The sequence below is a fragment of the Dromiciops gliroides genome, chromosome 5, assembly GCF_019393635.1.
Source record: "Dromiciops gliroides isolate mDroGli1 chromosome 5, mDroGli1.pri, whole genome shotgun sequence".
Lineage (NCBI taxonomy): Eukaryota > Metazoa > Chordata > Mammalia > Microbiotheria > Microbiotheriidae > Dromiciops > Dromiciops gliroides.
In genome coordinates this window covers 48096686-48121774 of record NC_057865.1, presented here as the reverse complement: position 1 = coordinate 48121774, position 25089 = coordinate 48096686, and the positions used below count along the sequence as shown (strand labels likewise).

Below are 25089 nucleotides of genomic sequence, written 5' to 3'. Positions count from 1 at the left end.
ATGCCAACTTAGAATGTAAACTTTTGGTGAAATCTTACAGAGAAGGATGGTCAAAGATTATGGGGGGTGTTGCCTCATAAAGCATCAAGAAGCAGTGAGAGAAAAATAAGTTTACAGAAAGCTTGGTGAGAGACTCAGCAGAAGAAAGTAATGCCCAGGGAATTAAAGAGGTCTAGAAAGAGGACATTCAGGGACTAAATGGAAAAGATCTGTCAAAAATTTGATACATTATTTTCCTCATCAGTGATGGTGACATCACATTAGTCCTCTGGGTGTCACATTCTCTTTCTTATGTTTTACAGAAGGAAATAGAGTCAGAACATTAAGAGAAAATAGAAATAGAATAATAGAAATAATAAAAAATAGAGGGGAAGTTAATAGTGGTGAAGGGAAATGTTTGGGCCTTATTGGATAAAATTGGATTGAAGAGAATTCTCTGTAACCCTCTGGTAATAGAGAAGTATATGGTGAATGGCCCTGCTGCAAAACATTACAAATGAATTATTCAAGAAAAGCATTATAAAAAGCAGTGAACAAAACATCTATTAAGCACCTACTGTCTTCCAGGCACTGGGCCAAACTCTAATGATACAAAGGAGCTTACATTCTCATGGGGGACACTTGACTAGGAAAAAAGCTGGCCATAGGGCTAGCCAGTATGTTCCAGTATTATCTCTGTATTGCCAATAGAGCCCAAGGCAGGTTCCACAGTATATTGAGTGGGTGCCTTAAGCATGCCCAAGATGGGCAGTCACCAGGCATTTATTCACTACTTCCTGTATGCTTTGCACCAGGCAGATATGAATGGGTGGTCATCTGTTTTGTCACCTGTGTGTGCTATTGGACTGTTGGACTAAGAGATTCTGTGGCATTAAGATTGAGGGATGGGGCAGGTAGGTGGCGCAGTGGATAGAGCCCCGGCCCTGGATTCAGGAGGACCTGAGTTCAAATAGGGCCTCAGACACTTAACAATTACTAGCTGTGTGACCCTGGGCAAGTCACTTAACCCCAACTGCCTCACCAAAAAAAGATTGAGGGATAAAGATTCTTTTTAAAGCAGTAACTTAAGTGTAGTCTTGTGCTAAAGCTCACCCTTTACTATCTCCTTAATTCACTTTAATTCAGCTTGGTTCAACATGCATTTATTAATTAGTCAGGGAGTATTTATTAATCTCTTACTGTGTGCCAGGCACCATGCTAGGTGCTGAAACTCTAAGGACAGAAATAAACTAGTCCCTGCAATTAAAGGTACACTTACATTTGACCAGAGAGAAAACGTGTACACAGATTCATTAATAGAACCTATATAAAATACAAATACAAGGTAATTTTTGGAAAGAAGGGGGAAAGCTTATAACTGGGACAATTAGGAAAGACTTTTTTTAGGCAGTGCCACTCTAACGTCCTTAGAGCTAGAACTCCCAGGAGGGAGAGTTAAGTGAGAGAGAGCATTCTAGGCACATGCAAAGACACCTGGAAGGTGCATTGTCATTTAGGTAGAAAGCAGTAAGAAAGGTCAGTTTGTTTGGAGCATAGAGTATGTAAGGGGGAGTAGTATTGTGCAATGCCTACCTTACAGGGAGGGTTGTTGGGAGAAAAGGACTTGACCAAACCTGAAAGCACTCTGTACATATGAGCTATGATTATTCTTTAACTTAAAAATTTATAGAAAGTGACTACTTTATAAATGTGAATTTTGGATTGGGCAAGTTAAATGGATTAACAGTTGAAAAAGCTTCCATCATTTAGATTATCTTAATTATTCTGGTCAGTTTAGAGGCAGAAACTGAGTGAACTTTGATAGACAGGTGGGTATGGACACAGTATCCTCCAAGTGCAAATCTTGTAACTATTTCTGGGATTGCATATGTTAGCATTTTTACAATTGGCTTCTACATGACAAACACAGATGTGAGTTGTCTGTAATGTTAGTAGTAGTAGTAGTAATGTTTTTAAACAAATGAAAATGTTTTCACGTGGTCACAACTTAAAGAGCATTGTTTCATCATTAAATACTGGCTTAAATGATTTCTGTTTTTACTTAGTTCTGCTAGTTTATAATTTTTTCAAGTGAAAGGCATTAAGTAAATCAAATGATGGAATTTCACATTATTTGCATGTGTATTAGATTTCCCTTTTAAGTTTTAAGAAGGAGCCTAGATCTTATCTAATCTTTGAATTTCTTCTATTAGAACAGTGTTCTGTGCATAGTAGGCACTTATCAGAGAAGTAAAATGATTGCCATTTTTTTAATCCATGGGAATTCTGGTTTTTATTTTGGCCAGCCGTTATTTGTGGTTTCTTGTTAGGATTCTTTGTTTGTTTTTAATTCACTTAATAGACTAATCAAAATTTACTTTTAACACTGAGTCGTGCTTTTCAAATTTCTTGGGGTTGTACAGTCTTTCTCCATTGTATCATTTAAAGTAAATTCTTTGGGGAATCTTTTCAGAGGCAGGTGTGATGTTAATGGAACAAGTGCTAGATTTTGAGTCAGAGGACCCACAACCGCAGGTGGGATCGTGAACAAATGACTTAAACTTTCTGGGTTTAGAGAGTTGGACTAGATGGCCTCTAAGGTGATTTCTAGCTTTTAAAACGACTTTTCACTGAATTTTCTATTAAAGATAAATTTAGGGGCAGCTAGATGGCACAGTGGTTAAAGCACCGGCCTTGGATTCAGGAGGACCTGAGTTCAAATCCGGCCTCACACTTGACACTTACTAGCTGTGTGACCGTGGGCAAGTCACTTAACCCCCATTGCCTAAAAAAAAAAAAAAAAAAAAAAAAAAGATAAATTTACATGGACTTTAAAACACTTAACAATGTAAAGCTAATTCATCATCTTTGTGCAGCCTGATTCAGAACCTCCTAAACAGGTTCCATAATTACTCAAAAGAAAACATAGGAAAACCAAAGTGAATGAAGAATACCTGTTGCCCAGAGATGATGTGCCCTTCAGTTGACAACCAAGAGAGCTGGTCCATCAGTTCATATATTTGAGACACTGCAAATGGAAAATGAAATTAGCCCCTAATTGAACAAAAGAAACAGATGGAGACGAATGGCCTTTGGGAAATTGAACGGTATTTAATGACCCCCAGTCTTCTCCCTGAATTTGTAATTCATCTTTTTAATTCTAGCATTCCTCCAATTAGGAATACCACAGTCACTCAAGAATCGAAGCCTAGGATTGCCAAATGGCAGTGGAAAAGCACATGGTTCACATGGGCCTTCTTAAACGTGTTATAAATAAGGAAATGCATAGAAATGCTGTAATTGCTACAGAGAAAGGGGAATGAAAAGAGAAATGGACTGGTCATGTACAATGAGAGCCAACAGATGGAAGGTCTGCATTTATTCACTTGGTTTCCCACTCAGTGTGAAAATATTTAAAGATAGGGCCCAGCATAATCAGAATCATTTTTTAAAAATTACCCAGTTTCCCAAAAGCATTTTAGCCAGAGATCTGAATTTGAATCCTGACTCAGATTATTAGCAGTGTGACAAGACATTTTAACCTGTTTCCCTATCTGTAAAGTGGGAAGAATAATAGCAGTGCACTTATACGGTGGTTGTAAGTATAAAAAAAACCACCAATCAGTGTGAGGTGTTCTGCAAACCTTGGAATTGGCTTCTTCTTAAAACTGGCTTCACTTCATTTCCTAGCTATCTCATCAGCTGCCTGATGCTACCCAGAGTAGAAACCAAGACCTTGCCAACTTAATGCTTCTAAAAAGAGAACTTATGAACCATCCTTACATTGTATTGTAACTTCTTTGGCCTTCTGGATTAATTTATAGTGAGAATGTTAAAGATTATATTATGTTCCTTCAGTTCCATCTATTGGTCATTGAACAAAGATCTCACAACCTTGGCATCGTCCTTGCAGCTTACTTAACTCTTCTTTACTCCCCATATTCAGTAGTTGCTCAGTTTGCCAGTCCTTGATAAAATCTTTCTCATCAGTCTCCTTTCTACCTACTTAGCCACCACCCAAGTTCAGGCCCTCATAATTTCTATCCTAGAGTATTTCAGTAGCCTACCAATTGGTCTCACCACCCCAGGTCTTTCTCCTCTCCAGTTCATCATTTACACAGACATCAGGGATGTACCTAATATGTAGATCTGATTATTGTCATCCTCGGTTCAAAAATCTCACTGTTGCCTCTACCCTCAAATACAAATTTTTCTGCTGGATATTTAAAATCCTGCACTACCTGGCTCCAGCTCTCCTTTCCAGGCTTATTACATATTACATCACTTCACACATGCCACATTTCAGCCAGACTGGCCTCTTTGCTGTAGGAAATTCCATCTCCTGTGTCTGTACTTCTGCACTGGCTCACTGGCCTCACTTGGCCTTATTGAATTGCCGATTTCCTCCTTGTGCCATCTCCTGCATCAAGCCTTTCCTGTTCCCCCAGCTGTTCTCTCTTACCCTCCCCCCAAAAGTGCATATTTACTTCATAAACATTTGGTATTTGTGTACATTTTTTAAAAATGTGATTCTTAGCATCCTCTGAAGCCCTTTTCCATTAGTGATAAAGCAGAAGTGGGGCTAGATAGGACTGAAACCATTTTGTATTTTTCTTTGTTTTATGAATTGCCATGGCCAAAGAATTAAACCCAAGTGGCCAGCTGATGGTGATGAATTTGTCTTTACTTCACTAGTTGGGCTCCTAAAGCAGACAGATCTTGTTCCTGGGCCATTCAGATCCTTTTCTGTATGGCCAGGGCCTGCCATGGGGCCTGCTGAGCCTGGGCTCTGCTTTCATAGTCTTCAAAAACCTAGAGTCACATGCACAGCTGAGTTAATCTCTTCTAACGTCAAAATGCATTTTCTGACCTTGAGAGTATGAAAATGATTTTGTTTCTGAGTGTGAGCAAAGACAAGTATCAAAAATGTGTAAGTTTTTCTTATTTCATCCTTAAATCTCATTATTCTGGGAGGCTCTTTTAAAGCTCTGCACAGATATTTTTGATAGTGCCATAGTTGGCTGCTTTTTGAGATTGAATATTGAGCATGCCAAATAATCCAAATAAATTCAGACTAGTTGAATAACATACAAGTGAGGCAGCTGGTCTTGCACCTGTTCCTTAGGGCTACTTTTAGGATTATTTTTTTAAAGTTTAGTGTGATTGATAAGAAGTGACATGTTTGGTATTCTGCTACTATGATAGATATCAAATTTTCTGATTTTTAAAAAAAAATTAGGTATTTTTGGTTAGTATGATATACATTATAATTTTCTTTTGTCTACTTCAGATCTGTATGAAGAACAAATTATGTTCACTAATATTCTCCATTATGTCATAAACCTTTTAATTTTCACTAGTATTCAAATACTGTTAATAGTATTTCTTTGTCCACAGCATAAAACATTTTATTACATTGTAAACTGTTAAACTTTTTATGATTTACAGTTCATACTATAATATGTCCCTTAAATTTTTTTATGCACATAGATGCCACTCTCATTGTGTTTTCTTTCCTGTCTGATGATGACAGGATCCAAATTAGTCACTGGGGATTTTAGTTTACAAGCTGTTGCTGTAAGGGCTTTCTTTTATTAGCTTTTTCATCTAATTCTTTGGAAAGTATTCAAATATTGAATGTGTCAATGGTATCAGACCCTTCATAAATCTGATTTTAATTTTTCTCATTTAAAACCAAATATGGAAATGCTTTTGTGCAGACTGAAGTCTATAAGATACAGGCATATTAAGAACTTTACCTGTTACTTCATATGTTTAAGATTATATTAATGATGTGCTTGAGGATAGTTTAGCCTTGTAGTAATTCCTCTTTTAGAACTTTAATCTGAGTTAGCTTTAATAGTTTCATGATTAACATGGTATAAAAATGTAATGCGGGTGGCCAGGTGGTACAGTGGATAGAGCACCGACCCTGGAGTAAGGAGTACCTGAGTTCAAATCCAGCCTCAGACACTTAGCACTTACTAGCTGTGTGACCCTGGGCAAGTCACTTAACCCCAATTGCCTCACTTAAAAAAAAAAAATTTTAATGTAATGTAACTCAATTAAGCCATGGCTTCTTATGCAATTTTACAAAATCACAGGTCAGAGTGTGAATCTTTAAATGTAGCTACACAGAGTAAAATCTTCAAAAGTCATTAATAATAATCAGTTCATAAAGAGGGGATCATTTTTTTGTTTTTGTTTTTTTTGCACAGGGCAATGAGGGTTAAGTGACTTGCCCAAGGTCACACAACTAGTATATGTTAAGTGTCTGAGGCGGAATTTGAACTCAGGTCCTCCTGAATCCAGGGCTGGTGCTTTATCCACTGCTCCACCTAGCTGCCCCTAAGGAGATCCTATTATCTTAGGTTTAATACTTTTTATTTGCAATAAATTATATTTGTTGACAAATCTTAAGAATTTTAATACATAACCAAAAAAGCTCCCTTAAAAAAAGTACTTTCCCATGATTTTTATACAATTTTGTAACAGGATTGACAGTACATTCAAATTTGTAAAATAGTCAACATTTGATCAGCAAACATTTATTAAGTACGTATTGTACTTTGTTCTAAGCAGTATACTAAACTAAGTTATGGGAATACAAAGAAAGTGGGGGTGGGATGGGGGGGAGTTCCCAACCTCAAGGACCTCACATACCAACAGGGAAAGAACAACATGTAAACAGCTGTGTATAAATAAGATATATAGAGGGTAAATTGGAAACAGTGTCAAAGGAAGGCACTAGCATTGAGAAGCACCAGATATGGTTTCTTGCAGAGCAGATTTTAGTTGAGACTTGAAAGAAGCTTTGGTTGGTGCTGTGGTGGAAGAATATTCTAGGCATGATGGATAACCAAGGAAAAGGCATGGACTTAGGAGATAGAATGTATTGTACAAGGAGCTGCAGGAAGGCCAGTGTTACTGGGTTATGGATGAGAGCAAGATGGGATAATAAGATAAAAATTATCCAAGGGTCCATAGATTAGGTACTGCAGTCAGTCACCAAGTCAACAATGGAGAGAGAATTTTTCTCCAGAGTTTTATTACATTCAAAGTGCAGATTCCTTTGTATAAAGTATATAGTATATAGGACAAAGTATAAAAGTTCCTGTATAAAGTATAAAAGCACTCAGAGTGCAGGTTCTTCTGTATAAAATAAGAGCCCAGGGCATCAGCTCCAGCAGCCTGACGTAGAATGTGAATATATAAATAGCACAGAAAAATGGAATTTCATAGAAAACATAAGAGGAAGATAAAGAAATACATGCCTGGAAACAAATACCAAAAGAGGGAAAATAAAGACACCTGCCAACTGGTAAAAACAAGAGCTGGGGCTTCTTTGCTAGCCTCGATTCTGTTAGGGGTTATGACTGAACTTCCAGGAACAATGTCTCAAAATAGAGACTGGGGTAGTGTCCTTTTCTCATGATAGTGGTGGCAAGAGGTTCACATCAGAGTTTCTTTCTTAGTCCAGTGGCAGCAAGAAGCCAGGAATTCTCCTGTTACAGTAAGAATGTGCCAGGTTATGAAGGGCTTTAAACACCAGAAAATTGTATATTCAATCCTAGAGATAACAGAGAGACACTGTAGTTTATTGAATAGGGGACTGACATAGTCAGATCTGTATTTTAGGAAGATTATTTTGATAACTGAAGGCAGATGGACCACAGTGGGGAGAGACTTGAGACAAAGAGGCCAACCAGAAAGGTACTATTGTAATAGTCCAGGTATGAAGTGACGAGAGCTTCCAAAGGTGTGGTGTCAATGTCAATGTCAATGTCAATGTCAATGTCTGTGTCAGTGTCAGAGGATATGTTGTAAAGGTAAAGTCAACAAGACTTGGATTTGGGGAAGTGAGAGAGCATGAGTATGACACATACTTTGCAAGCCTGGGTTACTGGGAGGATAGTGGTACCCTTGATAATAACGCAAAGTTAGGAAATAGGGAGGCTTTAGTATGGAAGGAAAACAAGTTCCATTTTGGATGTGTTCCTTTTAAGATGTCAGGGTATCTAATTCAAAATCTCCAGCAGGCAGTTAGTTAGAGATTCTAGGTAAAAAGAAAGTTAGGGTTGGATAAATTAATCTGAGAATTAGTTACATAAAGATGATAATTCATGGCAGCCGATGATATAAGCAAAGGAAATAATACAGCTGCAAAAGAGGAGAGGACATAGGACAGAAGTTCAGGTGGACATCCATGGTTAGCAAGCATGACTTGGAGGAAGATACAGCAAAGGACATTGGAAAGGAATGATCAGACTAGAGAACCTCACAGAGAAACAGTGCCTAATGCTACAGAGAGGTTAAGAAGGATGATGATTGAGAAAAGGACATTACATTGGGCTTTGGTAACTTTGGAAAGAGCGTTTTGAGTTGAATGTCATCATATGAGTTCAGAAGCAAGACTACAGAGAATTTAAGAAAATGGTGAGAGGAAGAGAAATGAAGGTAACCATTGTAGGCAGCTTTCTCAAGGAGGTAAGCTATGAAAGGGAGGGGAAATATAGAATTGTAGCTAGCAGGGGTAGAAGGATTAAGTGACCATTTCTATGATTGAAAGTGAGACATAGACATATTTGTAGGCTTCGGGGAAGTAGCCAGTAAACATGAAGGGACTGAAGATTAATAAGAGTATAGGGATGGCAGTCTGTTGGAGGAGATGAGATGGAACAGGATCTTTTGTGAATTTGGAAGGATTTTGGCTTTGACTTTTGAAAATGAGCACTTGCCTCTTCATGTGTGACAAGTGTGAAGGAGAAAATAGTGAGTAAGGGAAGGTGTCTAGGTGATGTGAGATGGAGAGGGGAGAAGATGGAACTCTAGGCAAATGGCCTCATTTTTTTTTTTCAGTGAAATATGAAACAAGGTTTTCATGGACCTTTCCTGTGCAAAAATAGGGACAGGAATTTAAACATTCAATTTATGAGAAACAGATCAAAGAAAATGTAATTATAGTAGAATTTGTTAAATATTGATTACAACAATATCTTGTCTAGATTGACCTGTTTTAGCAGAACCACAGACTCTAGTACATTTATACAGTGAATAATTCAACTTATTTAAACTAGTTTAGTTTCATTTTTGATTGGTCAGTAATGACAGAACAAGAAAAATAATGTGTTTTCAATTCAAGAAACATTTATTGTGTCTACTATTTATTAAATAAGTTTTGGGGTACCAAAAAAAATTAATTAAGAACAGTCCCCTCCTAGGAACTTACATTCTATTGGTGGGATACAAAATGTAAACATGTAATTTGATAAGGAGCACTAACAACTCAGGATCAGTAAAGACTTTCTATTTGTAAAGACTCTCAGGTGTATAAATGATCATTGTAGCTCTTTGCATGAAACCTGTGTGAAGATCTCTCCTTGAAAGGGTAGAATACTACCCATACTTGAATTGAATTGAAATTCAATTTGAATTTGAAAATTGAATTGAAAATCAGGGACTTTGTAGTAGGGTAGCCTAGTCATGACTAACTTCTGGTGAATTCAGACAGTATTTTGAATCAGTTGATCAAATGAAAATACAAACAAACATCTTTGCTTAGAAAGTGTGGAAGCAGGCCTAGAACCCAACTGTAGCCCATTAAATAGGCAAGGAAGTAAGCGAGGGACTGTGACTACTAAACTCCTTGTTTAAAATAGCTGCATCAGCCAAGCTGAAGGAGTCATCCAAATTACCTTAATCTCTGCCTATTCCTGGCCTCCAATCCGGTTAGCTCTTTCACTAATGGATTTGCCCTGACTACTTAGATCGGAATGGTACTCTGGGGTGGAGAGCAGTATCCCCTGCTGTTATGATTTTATTGGTGTTGTCTTCACCAGGAACCTGCTCCACCTCACCTCCTTTGGCTCTGAGAAGGTCAGAAGCTAAGCACAGAAAGGCAGCTTATGCTGTGTATTGTTTTTCCAGTATGCCAGTTTGGGGCTAAGAATATAGATGCTTTCATTTCAGTAGATGGGACTGCTCGCTGCCCCTTCTTCAGGATTCCTAATCACATTTCCAGTATTATGAAGAGAGGAACCCAGTCAATGAAGTAATTGATAAAGTCTTCTTTTGTTCACAAGGCTTTAAAGAATAAAACAATCTTATTTATACAGTAAAAGCTAAAGAAAGGACTTGCATATGAGCCCATTGAGAATCAAGAACCACCTTTTTGTCCATTAGTTACCCCCCCCCCCAAGACCTATCTAGCTACCCCTTGTGACTTAAAATATTGCCTCAGCTGGGATCCCAGCTCAAGTGAGGTTTACTCCCCCTACTGCTCCTCTGTACTGCATTGCTCTTTCACCCACACCTTTCTTCTGGCTGCTTCCCAACAACCCTGCTCACCCGTGACCTCAGCTGCTTGACAGGCTTTTGTTGGGATGCTCCCTGCTGTTCCACAGTCCTCTAGCAAATATCTGGTGTGAGTTACCTGCTCTCAGGGAACCAGATGTGGAGCTGCGGAGTAGATAGCACTTCTCCTCACACTGTTAATAGTTCTTTCATGCCTTTGAGGGCTAAGATGCTTTTGGCCAATTTAAACTTTTTTTTTAATACTTATAACTGACCCACCTTTTATAAAAAGGTCTTTTCCATTGACCATAGAGACAACTTTTTCTTCATCCTTTTAAATGAACCTTTTTTCCACTCCAAGTTTGCTAGAGATGAATTTGTAGCTATAACCCCTGAGGTAAGCATCTCTCATTAAGTCTTTTAGGATTCAAAGAGACACCTCTGATATCTTTTCATTTATTTTGCATCTCCTCTCTTCTCTGAGGCATCTGAACAGGATTATGCACTTTAAGCTGGGCCCCTGCTTCAGACATAACCAAGAGCGAGAGCAGAACCTGTAACTCCCAGCAACCTGTGACGGAGAGTGAACAGGGCAAGCCCTCACCAAACTTAAAATTTTGAAAAAGAATTTGCATTCTTACTTAAATTTGGATTTATAACCGCGTTGTCCTGAAAGAAAAGGTAGCCTGGATCAGGGGATAGTTTTTATAAGTAAGCTACTAGAAATTTGTTAAGGAAACCATGATATTTCAATTTACTCTAGGTGCCATGCAGGGTACAATGGACCTACTATTCCCCTGTGACCTCTTTTTCAAACCATGGCTAATTAGGGCCTCTTTCATATTTCAAGCTACTATCATTTTTCCTTTTTTACCAGGATCCCAAATCCTCAGTCTCACACAGGGAGAAAACCACAGGTTTCCTTCACCTTTGCCACTTTTCTCTGTTCCACAGTAAAAGCACATCACCCTTTGAAAGTGCTTAAAGAGAATTGCCTATGAAGCACTTATAGTCCATCTCATTGTCCTCCAGGATTCCATCCTAACAGGTAGAAAAGACCAGAGTTCACATCTGATAACATTCTTCCAGATCATGTACTTACTCTTCTTAGGCCCCTTCTGCTTAACATTCTTCTTTTGAGTTGGGCCTTTCCCTTCTTTCTTTTTTAGTTCTCTGGCCATAAAATGGACTTGCCAGAGCTGCCCAAAATAAAGTTACAGAATCTGCTTTACTATTTCTTAGGATGCTAAACGGGAGTGTGGGCTTAGGCAGAGGCTTTTTTTTGTTGGTGGTGTTTTTTGTTCGTTTGTTTTTTGCGGGGGCAATGAGGGTTAAGTGACTTGCCCAGGGTCACACAGCTAGTAAGTGTCAAGTGTCTGAGGTCAGATTTGAACTCAGGTCCTCCTGAATCCAGGCCGGTGCTTTATCCACTGTGCCACCTAGCTGCCCCAAGGCTTTTTTTTTTTTTTTTCCTTTTGGCAGCTTGAGCACCTCAAATCCCTTTGATGCACTGCCTATGTCCTGGAAAAGCCAATAACACCACCCTAAATCCTTCCCTTTGATCTGCTAGCCCCAAACATCTCCAAACCCGACAGAATACTTAGAAATGATCTTCTTTATCTAGGCTCTACATCTGCCTCTTCTCTTGTTTCTTGCCACTTTTATCTGGAACTGCATTTTCTCACTGCCTCCCAGCTTCCTTGACCCTGCTCTAGGGCCTTCTTTGGTGCCACCTACCTTCTGTGGCCTCCAGAGCCAGTGCTGACCTGTCCCAGGACAAGGCCCTCTCTATCACCACCCTAGCACCATGGTCTCCTGCTCTTGTTTGGCACCTCCTGCCCTGGTAGGAGGTGATCTCATCCTCTCTCCTCCTATATCTTCCCAAAGCTTGCACAATCAGGGCAGCTAGGTGGCACAGTGGATAGAGCACTGGCCCTGGAGTCAGGAGGACCTGAATTCAAATGCCCCCTCAGACACTTGACACTTACTAGCTGTGTAACCCTGGGCAAGTCACTTAACCCCAATTGCCTCACCAAAAAAAAGCTTTAATGTAGTTCTAAACTTGATCTACCTTTCATCTGAGGAGCGATGTGGTACAGTGGATAGGGCTGGATTTAGGTGCCCAAAATGAAGAGGTCTTAGAGAGGAGTACTTTGAGAAGCCTTTGCATTTGACTCCATACTCCACCCTTTTCTCACTCCTGTTCTTGACCAGTTCTGCCCTCTTGTGCAGTATTAATTTTAATTAGCATGCTTTGTGTCCTTTCTTGTCCCCTTGGCTCCACATTCTTCCACTGCTACCCCCTTTCCTTCTTGGACCTTGAAGCTACTCTTTATCTACAGGCCTCAACTCACTCTGGTTATGAGGTTCTTCCAGGACACTGCTATGGGGTTATTAACTTCAGAAGGTGGGTGCCAAAAACACAGCAGCCCAAGGGTTCAGGTGAGGTGGTGGTACCAAGATAGCTGCCCTTAGGAAACCTCTGTGCCATCTTCCTAGGATTTCTTCCCCTATAGATTTGACGTGTATGCTGTTTATGCTTTTATCCCAACCACTTATAAAAAAATGTTAAATAGCACAGGACTCATCCCAGATCCCTGGTTACTGTACTATGGACCTTCTTTTAGCCTGAGCTAACTTCTCTTTGGTTCCAACCATTCAGCCAGTTCTGAAATCTGTCAGGGGTCCTTAACCTTTTTTGTATCATCAGTCCTATGGCAGTGGTGAAACCCACATACCTTTTCAACAGAATCTTTTTTAAATGCATAAAGTAAAATACAGAGGATTATAATTACATTGAAATACAGTTATCAGAGTATTTAAAAAATAAGTTCTTAGGCTCCAGATTAAGAACCCTTGGTATAAATCTACTATTATTTAGCTCATTTCTTTCCATCTTATCTACAAAAAGGCATGAGAGACATCCATGGTCTCATTTCAGAGATCATTCTTCTTGATAGTTAGACAGAAATATCTCCCTTCCCTCTAAATTATCCAGAGTAGAGATCTCAGAGGCAGAAGTTTTCTTGCTATATTGAGTCCCAGAGAAGTTTTACCCACAGCTAGTGAGAGAAAGAAGGCAAGTTTGTAAGAAATTATTTTCAAACAAAAAGGCTTTCATCTTCTTTATTAATGTGTGTAAGCCCTAAAAGGTAAATCAGCCAGGGGAAAAAAAAAAAAACATTGTCCATAAGGCAAGCTGAAGCCACACCTGTGGTTCTGTCTGGCTCAGTAAGGTAAGTAAGTAGTTCCATTTTAGCTATTTCCTTTCTTTTAAAATGATGATAAAATTCTTAGAAGAAAAATGTCACTTTTGCTACATTAAGTCAGACCTGTATTCCAAATAGCTCAGTGTTTAGTTTCTAACAAAGGCATCATAGGCCTTGTTATGGGCATCACCTCATTTACCAAGCCATGGCCTAAAAATCTAATTTCATTGCTTCGGGGACCTGTCGTTTTGTTGGTGAGAATACTCTTTCCCTGCTTCCCTCCTCCCCACTTCATTCCTTAGGAAATTCTTTGGTGTTGCTGAGGCAAAGAACATCCTTATCCCATTGGTAACTTTGTGAGGAGCCTGTCTAAATTTAGTTTATGTAGTCTACTGGGTCCATGCTTAAAGCATTTCCAGGTTGCTGAGAACTTCATTTGTGATTTATTGTTGAAATTCGTTTGGAATATATATTTTTAATTTTGTAGCATTTTTATATCTAGTCATTATTTTGGTCTTTTAAGAATTGAGTCAAAAGCTTTTATATGATGTAACTTATTGGTAATAAAATAGGAAACTTTCTAAATTTATTCTTTTTTTTTATTGTAGCTTGCCCAGTTTCAGCAAAAGAAAGCTCAGTCTGATGGACAGAATCCTTCTAAGAAGCAGAAAAGGAAGAAAAAATCATCAGTCAGAAAATATGAAGATTCTTCATATACTTCCAATATTGATCAGTCACAGGGTGAGGAGTTGTACATGACTAGCTCTCAAAGAGGAGCATCAGTGACTCCTGAATTCAGTATAATGAGAACAGTACACACTGGAGAAATAATCAAGCATGACCAGTCATATACTCTTGAAGTAAGTATCCATATTGACGAAGATTTCTGCGTGAAGCCTTTGTAGACAATAACATTAACATCCCGTATTTGATTTGGTACCATTTAATGTCTTCTTTATTTCTTTAGTTTCATAACTAAGTGGTCATACTTAAAATATGTGTCCCTCTTAGTAAAATGCAGACAAACATTCATTTTAAATAGCATTTGTAAGCTAATAGAATCTAAATACACAAATATTCTTTTGTTGAAAACAACTACAAAAAAAATAAAACCACAAAACAAATAATGGCAGAAAAAATAAAGTTTTACAAAAGTAGTTCAAGATTATAACTATAATAGAAAACCAGTAAAGTTGTTTCCATCTATAAAGTGGCCTACACATTTTTGTATTTCACAATAGCAGATGAAATCAGAAATAATTATTTCAATATAATAAAGTGTCCTATATACTTTGAAAAAGGAATAAATGGTGTTTCTGTTGCTTGAGAAAAAAAGGAAATGTGATTTTATAAGGTAGTACATGGGAGGGGAGTTTTTCAGGGATGGAAGAAGATTCAGAGAACTCAGGTTCAAATTCTAGCTGTGTGAGCTAGGGTAATAAGTCACTTAACTTATCTGAGCTTCCATTTTCTTATGTTTAAAATTAAGAGGTTAGACTTGATAATCTATAAGGTCACTTTCAGCTCTAAATTCCTTGATTCTTTGATCCTATTTGGATATTCATGTTTCTTACATAAGTAATAGCTACTGTACTTTCTTTTAAAAAATTTTTTGCTTTTTATTATAAGGTTATCAGCAAACATTTGAATATGCAAATGAGAACAAAAAGATGATTATATACAAAACCTTGAACTCCTGTTACATACGTTTTGGTTTTTTAAAAAATATATATATTAAGGGGGCAGCTAGGTGGTACAGTGGATAAAGCACCGACCCTGGATTCAGGACTTGAGTTCAAATCCAGCCTCAGACACGTGATGCATACTAGCTGTGTGACCCTGGGCAAGCCACTTAACCCTCACTGCCCCGCAAAAAAAAAAAAAGAAAAAGAAAAAGAAAATTTTAAAAATAAAATAAAATAAAATGGGTTGGGGGGTAGCTAGGTGGCGCAGTGGATAAAATACCAGGCCTGGATTCAGGAGCACCTGAGTTCAAATCTGGCCTCAGACACTTGAAATTTACTAGCTGTGTGACCCATGGCAAGTCACTTAACCCTCATTGCCCCACCCCACCCCAAAATATATATAATTCATTTATAAAAATAGTAATAGAATCACTCTGTGACCTTTTCTGAATAGTTTTTTGTTGTTTCCTGTGTTAATGTGCTTTTTCATTTGACTACCTTTGGGAAATTACTCTGGTCCTCATTGAAATGATCATCATAATATAAATGGCACAATTGCAGCAGATCCCCCTTTATATCCTCTTTTATGCAAAGACAATATAGGCTAGGCATTAGTTAGAATGGAAAAGGAGACACCTAAATAGTTTTATACAGAGTTGGCACCATATTTTCCCATCCTTTCTTCTTGTACCATGAGGCTTGTTGTCAAGGGCACATACCTGCCACAGTTATCTTCAACTACAGACAAATAATGTTCAGACCTGACATCTTTTTCAAATTAGTTCTGAGAGCTTAAATTCATTGATCATTTGTCTGTATTAGATCCACTGGAGAGATTAAATTTCTTAAGTTAGCATTTTATTAACTTGATAAAATTATAATATAATACCTCTTTTTAGATTGAAGTAGCAATTGAACTAATTTTGCTATAATTTGGATTGTTAAACAACCTTAATTAATAAGGTTTAAAAATAAAGTTTAAAAAGCTAATTAATTATTTATAATTATCATTTTCATTAAATGAAATAACGTATCTCCTTTCACTCATTATCATACTTTCAGTGTGTTTGTAAATGTAAGTATAAAAACTTGCATGTGAGAAGAATTTTCCTTGCGTACTTTTCAACGTCTAAAGCTTTCACACTTTGTGTTGTCTTAAGTGATTTTTTTCATAATGCTTCTGGGTATTAAGTAGTTAGTTTCAAAAAACTTAATAAGTATTCATATCCTAACAACTTAGTAACTATTTTTAAAAATAATACATATAAATTGAAAGAAAAAATTAGTATTTTTATTTTGTTCTGAAATTACCAGAGTTATTTTAAAATGTGATATGTGTATGCCTATTAGGCACAATTTCTCAAACATTGGAATTATATTTAATATCACCACCCTCATTTCCTGTGGTGTCTGTCTCCTGTTTCCCTCAAAATTTTAAAATATCACTGGGCTTCCCTGTTACTGTGGTGTCAGCAAAATTTGAGAACCAAGGATCTAGGGTGTTATCTTTGGAAGTGAAGTGAAATGATAACACTGACTTCTTCCAGGATGTGCAGTGTGAAAGGAATTAGTATTTTCCCCCTAATTCAGTGTAACTGATTCTTCCTAAAATAAGCACTTCAGTCTTTACCTTTGTTACAATATTCTTCTTTCCAGGCCAAAATTCCCCAGATTATCATCCTGATTAGTGACTATGCCTTTTTTTTCTGAATTTTAGAGATCAGGTTAATAGTAAATGCAATAGAAATATGTAGTAAATCACACAGCTCTTTGTTTTATGGGAAGAGGTAAATTACCTCATGCTGTGAAGTTGGGAAGTAATTTATGAACAATTCTGACATATTTTCATTTTACAGGGTGCTTTGTGTTTAATTAGAATTTCAATTATACTTTACTTTGATATTTTGAAAGATCCATAATTTCATTGGTGCACATATGCCCTTCAAGAACACTTCTTTTAATCCTTCAGGAGTTTAAAAGTTTATTACTGCATAGCCAGCCTTCTTCACTTGAGCCATACTACCCAAAGCCTTTTAGAAGAGTTTATGTTTGAAGGCACCTTAAAATCATAGTCTTGTACCAGAAAAGTAGTTATGGGATCATTGAGTTATAGGCTCCTAATCATAGTTCATTTACATGGACCAACCCACCCAACCAATCCTGCAGACATATAGTCAGTGTTTCAATGCTTTGAGCTTCCATCGATCATACATGTAGAACAAGAAAGGATCTTAGAGGTTATCTGGTCCAATGCCTTCATTGTGTGGATGAGAAAAATGAGACCCGTAGAAGCACTATGACTTATGGTGGTCAGTGCTGGGATCTTTTCAGCTCCTTAGATTATAATACTAGAGAGCCTTGAAAGACTTCCATGGGTTGACTCATACTGTCATGCTCTTAGTTTCTCTCTCATAATTGTAGCTGTGGTACCCAATTAACTAAATCAAGGAAAATGTTGATAATTTATTTTGTTAACACTTTGTTAGTTTACACACCAGTTAATGGCATTCTTAGACAACTGTTAATACTATTAGATTCATTAGGGAAGTATGATAGATTATCAAAGATGCTTTGAGGTTGTATTAGTTCTTAGTAAATCTACTTAGTATAGATACAACTCAAATAGAGTTAGATTTTCTAACTTATGTACACCAGACCTAACCTAGAAATACAAGAGGAAATGATGTATGAGTTAAAATTGTGAAAAATATAGAGAGATTCTAAAATCTTGACTTTGCAGAATTGTTAAGGGTTAAGGCTAAAGGATTTTTTTTTATAAAAGGAAATTGGCCATTTTACTTAAAATGTTTTATTTATATTGGAAAATGTTGATGAAAAGTAAATTAATTAATAGAACTCAAAGTTACAAATTCTATTAAATCTATTCACATTGTTTTTAGACCTCTTTATTTCATAAAACTGAACATTAAAAGAATGTAGTAAAACCTGATTTATCTATCTAAAATATAAATAGAAATTTCATTTAAAATCAGATTTTGTTGTGCAATCAACACCCATTTACTAAATGCCTACTCTTTGCCAGGCTCTATGTTAGGTACTTGAGAAACAAAGACAAAAATGAAATAGTCCCTGCTGACAGGGAACTTTACATCCTCTTGGGGGAGACATCTGCATATATAAGTATATACAACACAAAAAAGGTAATGGGGGGGGGGGGGCATTTGAGCTCCACTTTGAAGGAAACAAGGGATTCTAGGAGGCCAAATCATTCAGGACTGAGAGCCAGCCTCTACACAGGTGCAGTGACTGGGGTAGCAAGAATGCCGGCTTGATTGGACTGAGATGGGCAAACTCAAGCAATATATAGTGAGACTGAGAAGGTGAATTGGGGCAAAGCTAGAAAGGGCTTCAGTGACAAAGAGCTGAGTTTGTATTTGATGGCAGAGGGATGCGGGAGCCAGTGGCATCTGTTTAAGAACAGGTGAGACATGGTCAACCCTGTACTTCGGAATATCACTTTGGCAGCTGTGTGGGAGATAAGAGACTTGAAGCAGGGAGACCTGTTAGGAGCTTTTCTTTTTGAATATCTTTCTGGAGTCCAGAAGTTTCAAGTCTAGAACAAGGAATATTCTTGCATACTGGATTTCATCAGTGTAAGGAACATTTCCTCCACATAGCTGACTTTGAGGGTAAACCTTAGGGGATTATGTGAGGCATATAGAAGTGAATAATCACACAGTTAATAAGCATCAGAAGCAACATTGGAACCTAAGTCTTTCTGACTCCAAACCCAGCACTGTATTTCACTACTGCTTCTGGATACTAGGCTAGACCCACCTGTCTTTAACATTCTTGATATTTGATATCTGTGGGTATGTACATACATTTATACATACACACATATACATAATACATCTATACATATATAAACACTGTGGGGGGCAGCTAGATGGTGCAGTGGATAAAGCACTGGCCCTGGATTCAGGAGTACCTGAGTTCAAATCTGGCCTCAGACCCTTGACGCTTACTAGCTGTGTGACCCTGGGCAAGTCACTTAACCCCAATTGCCTCACCGCCCCCCCCCCAAAATTAAAACATATATAAACACTGTGTAATATATATCGTTGTGATAATAATGTTCCACAGTTGTATATATACATACATATATGTGTATATATAAACACTATATATAATATATATGATGGTGATGATAATAATAATGCCCCAGGGGCAGCTAGGTAGTATAATGAATAGAGCACTGGCCCTGGAGTCAGGAGGAACTGAGTTCAAATGCGGCCTCATACTTGACACTTACTGGCTGTGTGACCCTGGGCAAGTCACTTAACCCCAACTGCCTTCACCAAAAAAAAAAAATGCCCCAGAGTTCTGATGCTTTGTACTCAAAAGTTACCTGTCAGTCTCTTGACAAAACAAACCCTTTTCCCCCACCCCAGCCAATTACTCCAAACTGATCTCAAGAAAACTGCTAAAAATCTTTAAACTTTATTAAGCAAATTGTACAGATATGTTTGGGGGAAACCCAGAAATGGCAAACCTGTGGAGTTTTTTGTGCACTTTGCTACATTATGAATAAAAAATATGGAGGAGTAAAAAGAACATTCAGCTAATATTTAAATGTGTACTTGACAGCTCTTTTATCAGGTGGCAAAGAGATCCTCAGATATAACAGTCTAGGAATAGTATTTTTATAAGCCTGTAGGCAGATGCTGAATGCCAAGTTGTGTGACAAGAATGTGAGCACATTCCAAAGCCAAGGTTGTTTAGGAGTTCTATGAGAATACATATAAGGTATGGCTATAAAGTAATGATACTGGGGTGAGGGGAGTCTGAGGGATGGTTTCTTTTTTAAATTGCACCACAGCTTCTGTGTGCAAATGAGAAGTGCCCTTCAGAGTAGTCACTTTGGGAAGTTACAAACTTATTCAAATTTTGCTTCCCTTTGTTTAAAAGGAAAAATGAAAAATGTAAATCTTTTGGTTTTATAGAGTGGTAGGAATAAGTCATTAGGTGATGGATGTGAATAATGGGCATTGGCACATCTTTGGTGGATGGGAAAGAGATTCAACATAGTAGAATGTAAAGAGTAATGGACTATGGGGGCAGCTAGGTGGCGCAGTGGATAGAGCACCGGCCCTGGAGTCAGGAGGACCTGAGTTCAAATCCGGCCTCAGACACTTAATACTTACTAGCTGTGTGACCCTGGGCAAGTCACTTAACCCCAATTGCCTCACTAAAAAAAAAAAAGAGTAATGGACTTGGTGGAAAATTAGGCGACCTGGCTTCTATGATCTGGCCTCCATTTTTTCTCAGCTGTCAAATGAAGAGTTAGATTAGATTATTTCTAAAGTTGTTTTGTTTCTAAAAACCTACAATTTTGTGATACTTTGAATTCATTGTATTCAGAGAATTTATGACATTTAAAAAATCAGTCTTAATATTTTTAGTCAATTTGTTTGGAGTTATCTACTTTTATCCCTCACTGTGTTTGCCAAACATGGCTCTGGGTGCCTTTTGGCAGTTTCCAAAAATCCAAACTAAAAATAATGCCATCTCACACTTTGCATAGTGCTTTATAGTTTACCAAATGCCTTCCTCACAGTCTTGTGTTTGGTAGCACGAATATCATCATCTTCATTTTACAGATGAGGAAACTGAGGTTCTGAGGCTTGAATCCTAGGTATTCTTACTCCACTTCCTGTGTTTTTTCCAATAGACTCTCCTTTGTCAAAGCACTGAATATGTGCCAGCAGTGACAGTGCACCACAAGCTTTGGTGTCAGTTCCAAAAAAGGAGTTAGTTAGAAAAATATTTTTGAACATTGGTTTTGTAGTTGGAATAATTGTATCCTCCCAACATGACTCCTTGAAGCATTCAAGCCTCCTTTGCATACTTAGATTCATGCTTCTTCAAAAACTAATCATTCTTTTATAATCCCATCTCATACATTTTGGTAGGAGAAGGTGACAGTTAAGTGAATACTGGTCTTGCCACTGAACTCCCTCTCCCCCAAAAGACCAAATTCTTTTTCAGGATATGGGATTTTGATGAAGGTATGCAGAATTTTCCCTTGAACAGCTTGGAGCTCTCCTCTTTTCCTCCAGAGGCCCAAAGCTAGGACCTTTTTTTTTACCCAGGTGACCTATAGAACCAGCATTTTACAGCCCTGAAGTTTTGTTGCTGCAGAGAAATGGATCAAGTGCCTCTCTTTAAGGTTTCTAGTATTATCTGCCAGGTCAAAGGGCAGCATGTTGCAGCTTGAGGAAGAAAGGTTGTCCAGCCTCTTCAGGGTATTTATCTATTCTTTCCATATTTATTTTTGTTCTTCTCTTAGAGACCTCCTGGACCTGGAGTAAGAAGCTGAGTTTTTGAGAGGTTTAGTCATTTACCTAGAGGCCTGAAACAAGTTAAGCCTACTAGGATGGGAAATCCAAGTTAAGCGAAAGGCTGTCCCTGCCCTCAAGGAGCTTACATTCTAATGGGGAAAGACTGCTCACAAAAGGGAACAAAAAAGTGTGGAGGAAGGGTGGGCAGAGACCCCAACTGGGGAATAGTCAGAAAGTCAAAAACAGAGCCAGAAAGAGAGTGGAGGTTGGCTGGCTTGGGCCCCTCCCCCAAATGGAGATGCTGGGAAGAACTCACCCATGGGATAAAGAGGCTGACATGGCTGAGGAATATGTCAGGACTAAAAAAACAAAACAAAACCCAGTTGCTGAGGGGAGTTCCAGAAAGAGCTGAGGCATGGCGTCATCAGAAGCAGAGCTGGGAGCAGAGTCTTGTTGCTACTTAGTAGCAGAGCCTTGAAAACCTTAGGTTGTATGTTAATTTCAGTGGGGGGGGGGCTGGGCTGAAATGCATATATAGTTGTTCCAAGCATAAATGAAAATAGGAGCTCTGGGTTCTAGTTTCAGCTCTAACCCTTGGTAGATGAGTAGCCTTGGGCAACTCACTTTCCCTTTGTCCAAAGACCTTGGACTCTAGGGTCTCTAAGGGCCCATCTACCCCTGAATATGTGATCCTGTGATTCTCCCACAGTTGTTTTGAGAGAAAAGTTAAAGTATGTTCTAAACTTTAAAAGTTCTAAGCCAGTCAAAGAAGATGCTGAACTGAAAAACTACCACTTAATTCTGCTTTCTGGCAGCACACTGACAGTAGAAGTAAAAATATTTCATATTCATATGACACCTGCAACTTTTGTTGTTGTTGTTTTTGAGGCAGTCATGGTTCAGGGACTTACCCAGGAGTCATACAGGTAGTAAGTTTCTGAGGCCAAATTTGAACTCTGGTTCTCCCAACTCCAGGACCACTGCTCTATCCATTGCGCCACCTAGCAGCCCACATATAATTTTTTTTTTTTAAGTGAGGCAACTGGGGTTATGTTACTTGCCTAGGGTCACACAGCTAGTTAGTGTTAAGTGTTTGAGGCCTGATTTGAACTCAGGTACTCCTGACTCCAAGGCCGGTGCTCTATCCACTGCGCCATCTAGCTGCCCCCACATGTAACTTTTAAAACCACTTTTCCATCTTTAAATTCTATAGATCACATTATTTGAATTTGCATATTAAAAGATAAAACTAAGGACCTTGAACCTGTTCCTGGTGGTTCTTGAAGATTCACCCAAACAACAAAAGCTTAGACTTACGTACTAATTTTATGGCTAAGTTTCCAAAGTGCTTTCCTTCCAACAAGCTCATAAACTAGCTTATATTTTACAAAATATTATTATCCCTATCTTCCAGATGAGGAGCTGAAGCTGAGATCTGAAAGTACTTGCTCAGCTCATCAGTGGTAGAAGCGGGATTTGTTTTTCTATTACACTTTGCTACAAAGTGACTTTGAATAATAACTGATACTACTGTGACACTTTTAGTTTGCTAAGTGCTACACATGTATCTCATTTAATCTGCTCTAGAATACCTTCGAGGGAGGTACAGAATTAGTGAATGTGACTTTGAGAGCTCAAAATCCTTTAGTCCAGGCTGAGGGCCAAACGGGTTGGGTGTCAGAGATAGTGAATGGCAGAGTCGGGATTCTGACCTACAACTTCTGATGACAAGACCAGAGAGAGCTCTTTCACCTCCACACTGACGTTTTTCAGTTTCCTTTGCTGGATCATCATTTGAATCTCCCCCCTGGGCTCTCTGGTCTCTCATACCCCATCAGTTCCCATGGGGTTTAGGCATTATCTCTACAGACATGGCTCCCAGATCTGTGTGCCAATACTAGTTTCCTGATTTTCCATCCCCTTCATCATAATCAGCCTTTTGTGTGTTTGCGTGGTCATTTTGAACTGGATGGCATGTAGGCATCTCAATTTCCATATGTCCAAAACAGAACTGATCTTTCCTCAGCCACCCCGACATACCCCTTTTTGCTCTGGAGGATACTACTCCCTTTCCAGTCACACAGATTTACAACCTTAATTTTCCTCAATCAGTAGGCATTTATTAAGCATGAACTATTGTGCTAAATAATGGACATATAAAGAAGGGAAAATAATCAGTTCCTCCAGGAACTAATATTCACATATCTAGTTACTTGTAGAGTGTTATCAATTCTAACTTCTGTCTCATTGGTCCCTTGGTGAGGGGATCAAGTATAAAATGTATAAACAAATAAGGATGATCATGGGAGAAGGAAGAAGGTATCAGCATCTAAGGAAACCAGTGTGAATGCCCAGAAGACTCATCAATCAATTTTAATTTTACATTGAAAACTATTTCTTGATTATATTCATATTTGAAGCTGTTTTTAAATTTTACATTGATCCCTGTCATTGCTGATAAAACAAAATTTTATTGATAATGTGCAAAAAATATTCAGTGCATCTTTTTTGGGGGGTTGGGTGGGGCAGTGAGGATTAAGTGACTTGCCCAGGGTCACACAACTAGTAAGTGCCAAGTTTATAACTCAGGTCCTCCTGAATCCAGGGCTAGTTCTTTATCCATTGTCCCACCTAGCTGCCCCTAACAATATTTTTTTGAGGCAATTGGGGTTAAGTGACTTGCCCAGGGTCACACAGTTAAGTAAGTGTCAAGTGTCTGAGGCTAGATTTGAACTCAGGTCCTCCTGACTCCAGGACCGGTGCTCTATCCACTGCACCACCTAGTTGCCCTTTGTTCAGTGTATCTTAACACGGATTACAATTATATGTATCAATAAATATTAAAGACTCTCAACCAAGAGCAGCATTTTCAAACAAGTGTGATCCCTAACTGGTGATTTAGTGACCAACCCTTGCTTTCAGGTTTGTTGGCAGTACCAATTTTACTTCTTTGTTCACTTTAAATACCCATAATATCCCTCTTTTAATACCCAAATTTACTTTGTTGACACTTTTATTTAATACTCATTAATTTAGAGGTGTTATTTTGCACGCAGCCTGAATCACAGCAAAGATATCCTTGGAGGTCCAAAAACTCAACCTCTGTTTTTATCTAAATGAAGTTTTGAGAAAAGGTAGCTGTGTTGAGGCTATAGTCTAAAAGATGAACCGTCTCAGCATAGAATAGTGAATAGAGGGTTAAGGAGAATTCAAAGTGAAGAATGTATTCTTCACCTCTCCATCAGTGCAAATCATCAAGGACTTATTCTAGCAATTATTTGTGTTTATTTTCATTTGGTCATTTTAAAAAATTGGTATCAAGTGCCTAATAGGCATTATCCTAGTTGGAGCAGTAGACACACAAATGTTTAAGACCATCTTCCTGTGTCAGAGTGCTTATAACTTAAAGGGAAAGAAGTACAGCGCAAAGCAATAGTATATGACTAGATGTGTTAGATCAGTACATAGTACCATAGAAGAGAAAGGAGAAATAGCAGGATGAGTATTTTAACATACTAAGATGAGGGGCATTTCATGAATGTTTATTGAATGAATGAACTTTTTTTTTTAAATAGCTCATTTTAAAATTCCCTTTAAGATCTAAAATTTTATAGCTCC

At 38.1% G+C, this 25089-nt stretch overlaps 1 protein-coding gene across 3 annotated transcripts in view; it reads left to right on the top strand.

Moving 5' to 3' along the window:
- The window catches only part of AKAP9 (A-kinase anchoring protein 9), a 177508-nt gene that overhangs the window by 15953 nt on the left and 136466 nt on the right, over positions 1-25089 (top strand). For all 3 annotated transcript variants that reach the window (XM_043967276.1, XM_043967274.1, XM_043967275.1), the window contains exon 2: positions 14090-14341. In XM_043967276.1, coding sequence (XP_043823211.1) covers positions 14090-14341 — 252 coding nt within the window. The remainder of the gene's footprint in view (positions 1-14089; positions 14342-25089) is intronic.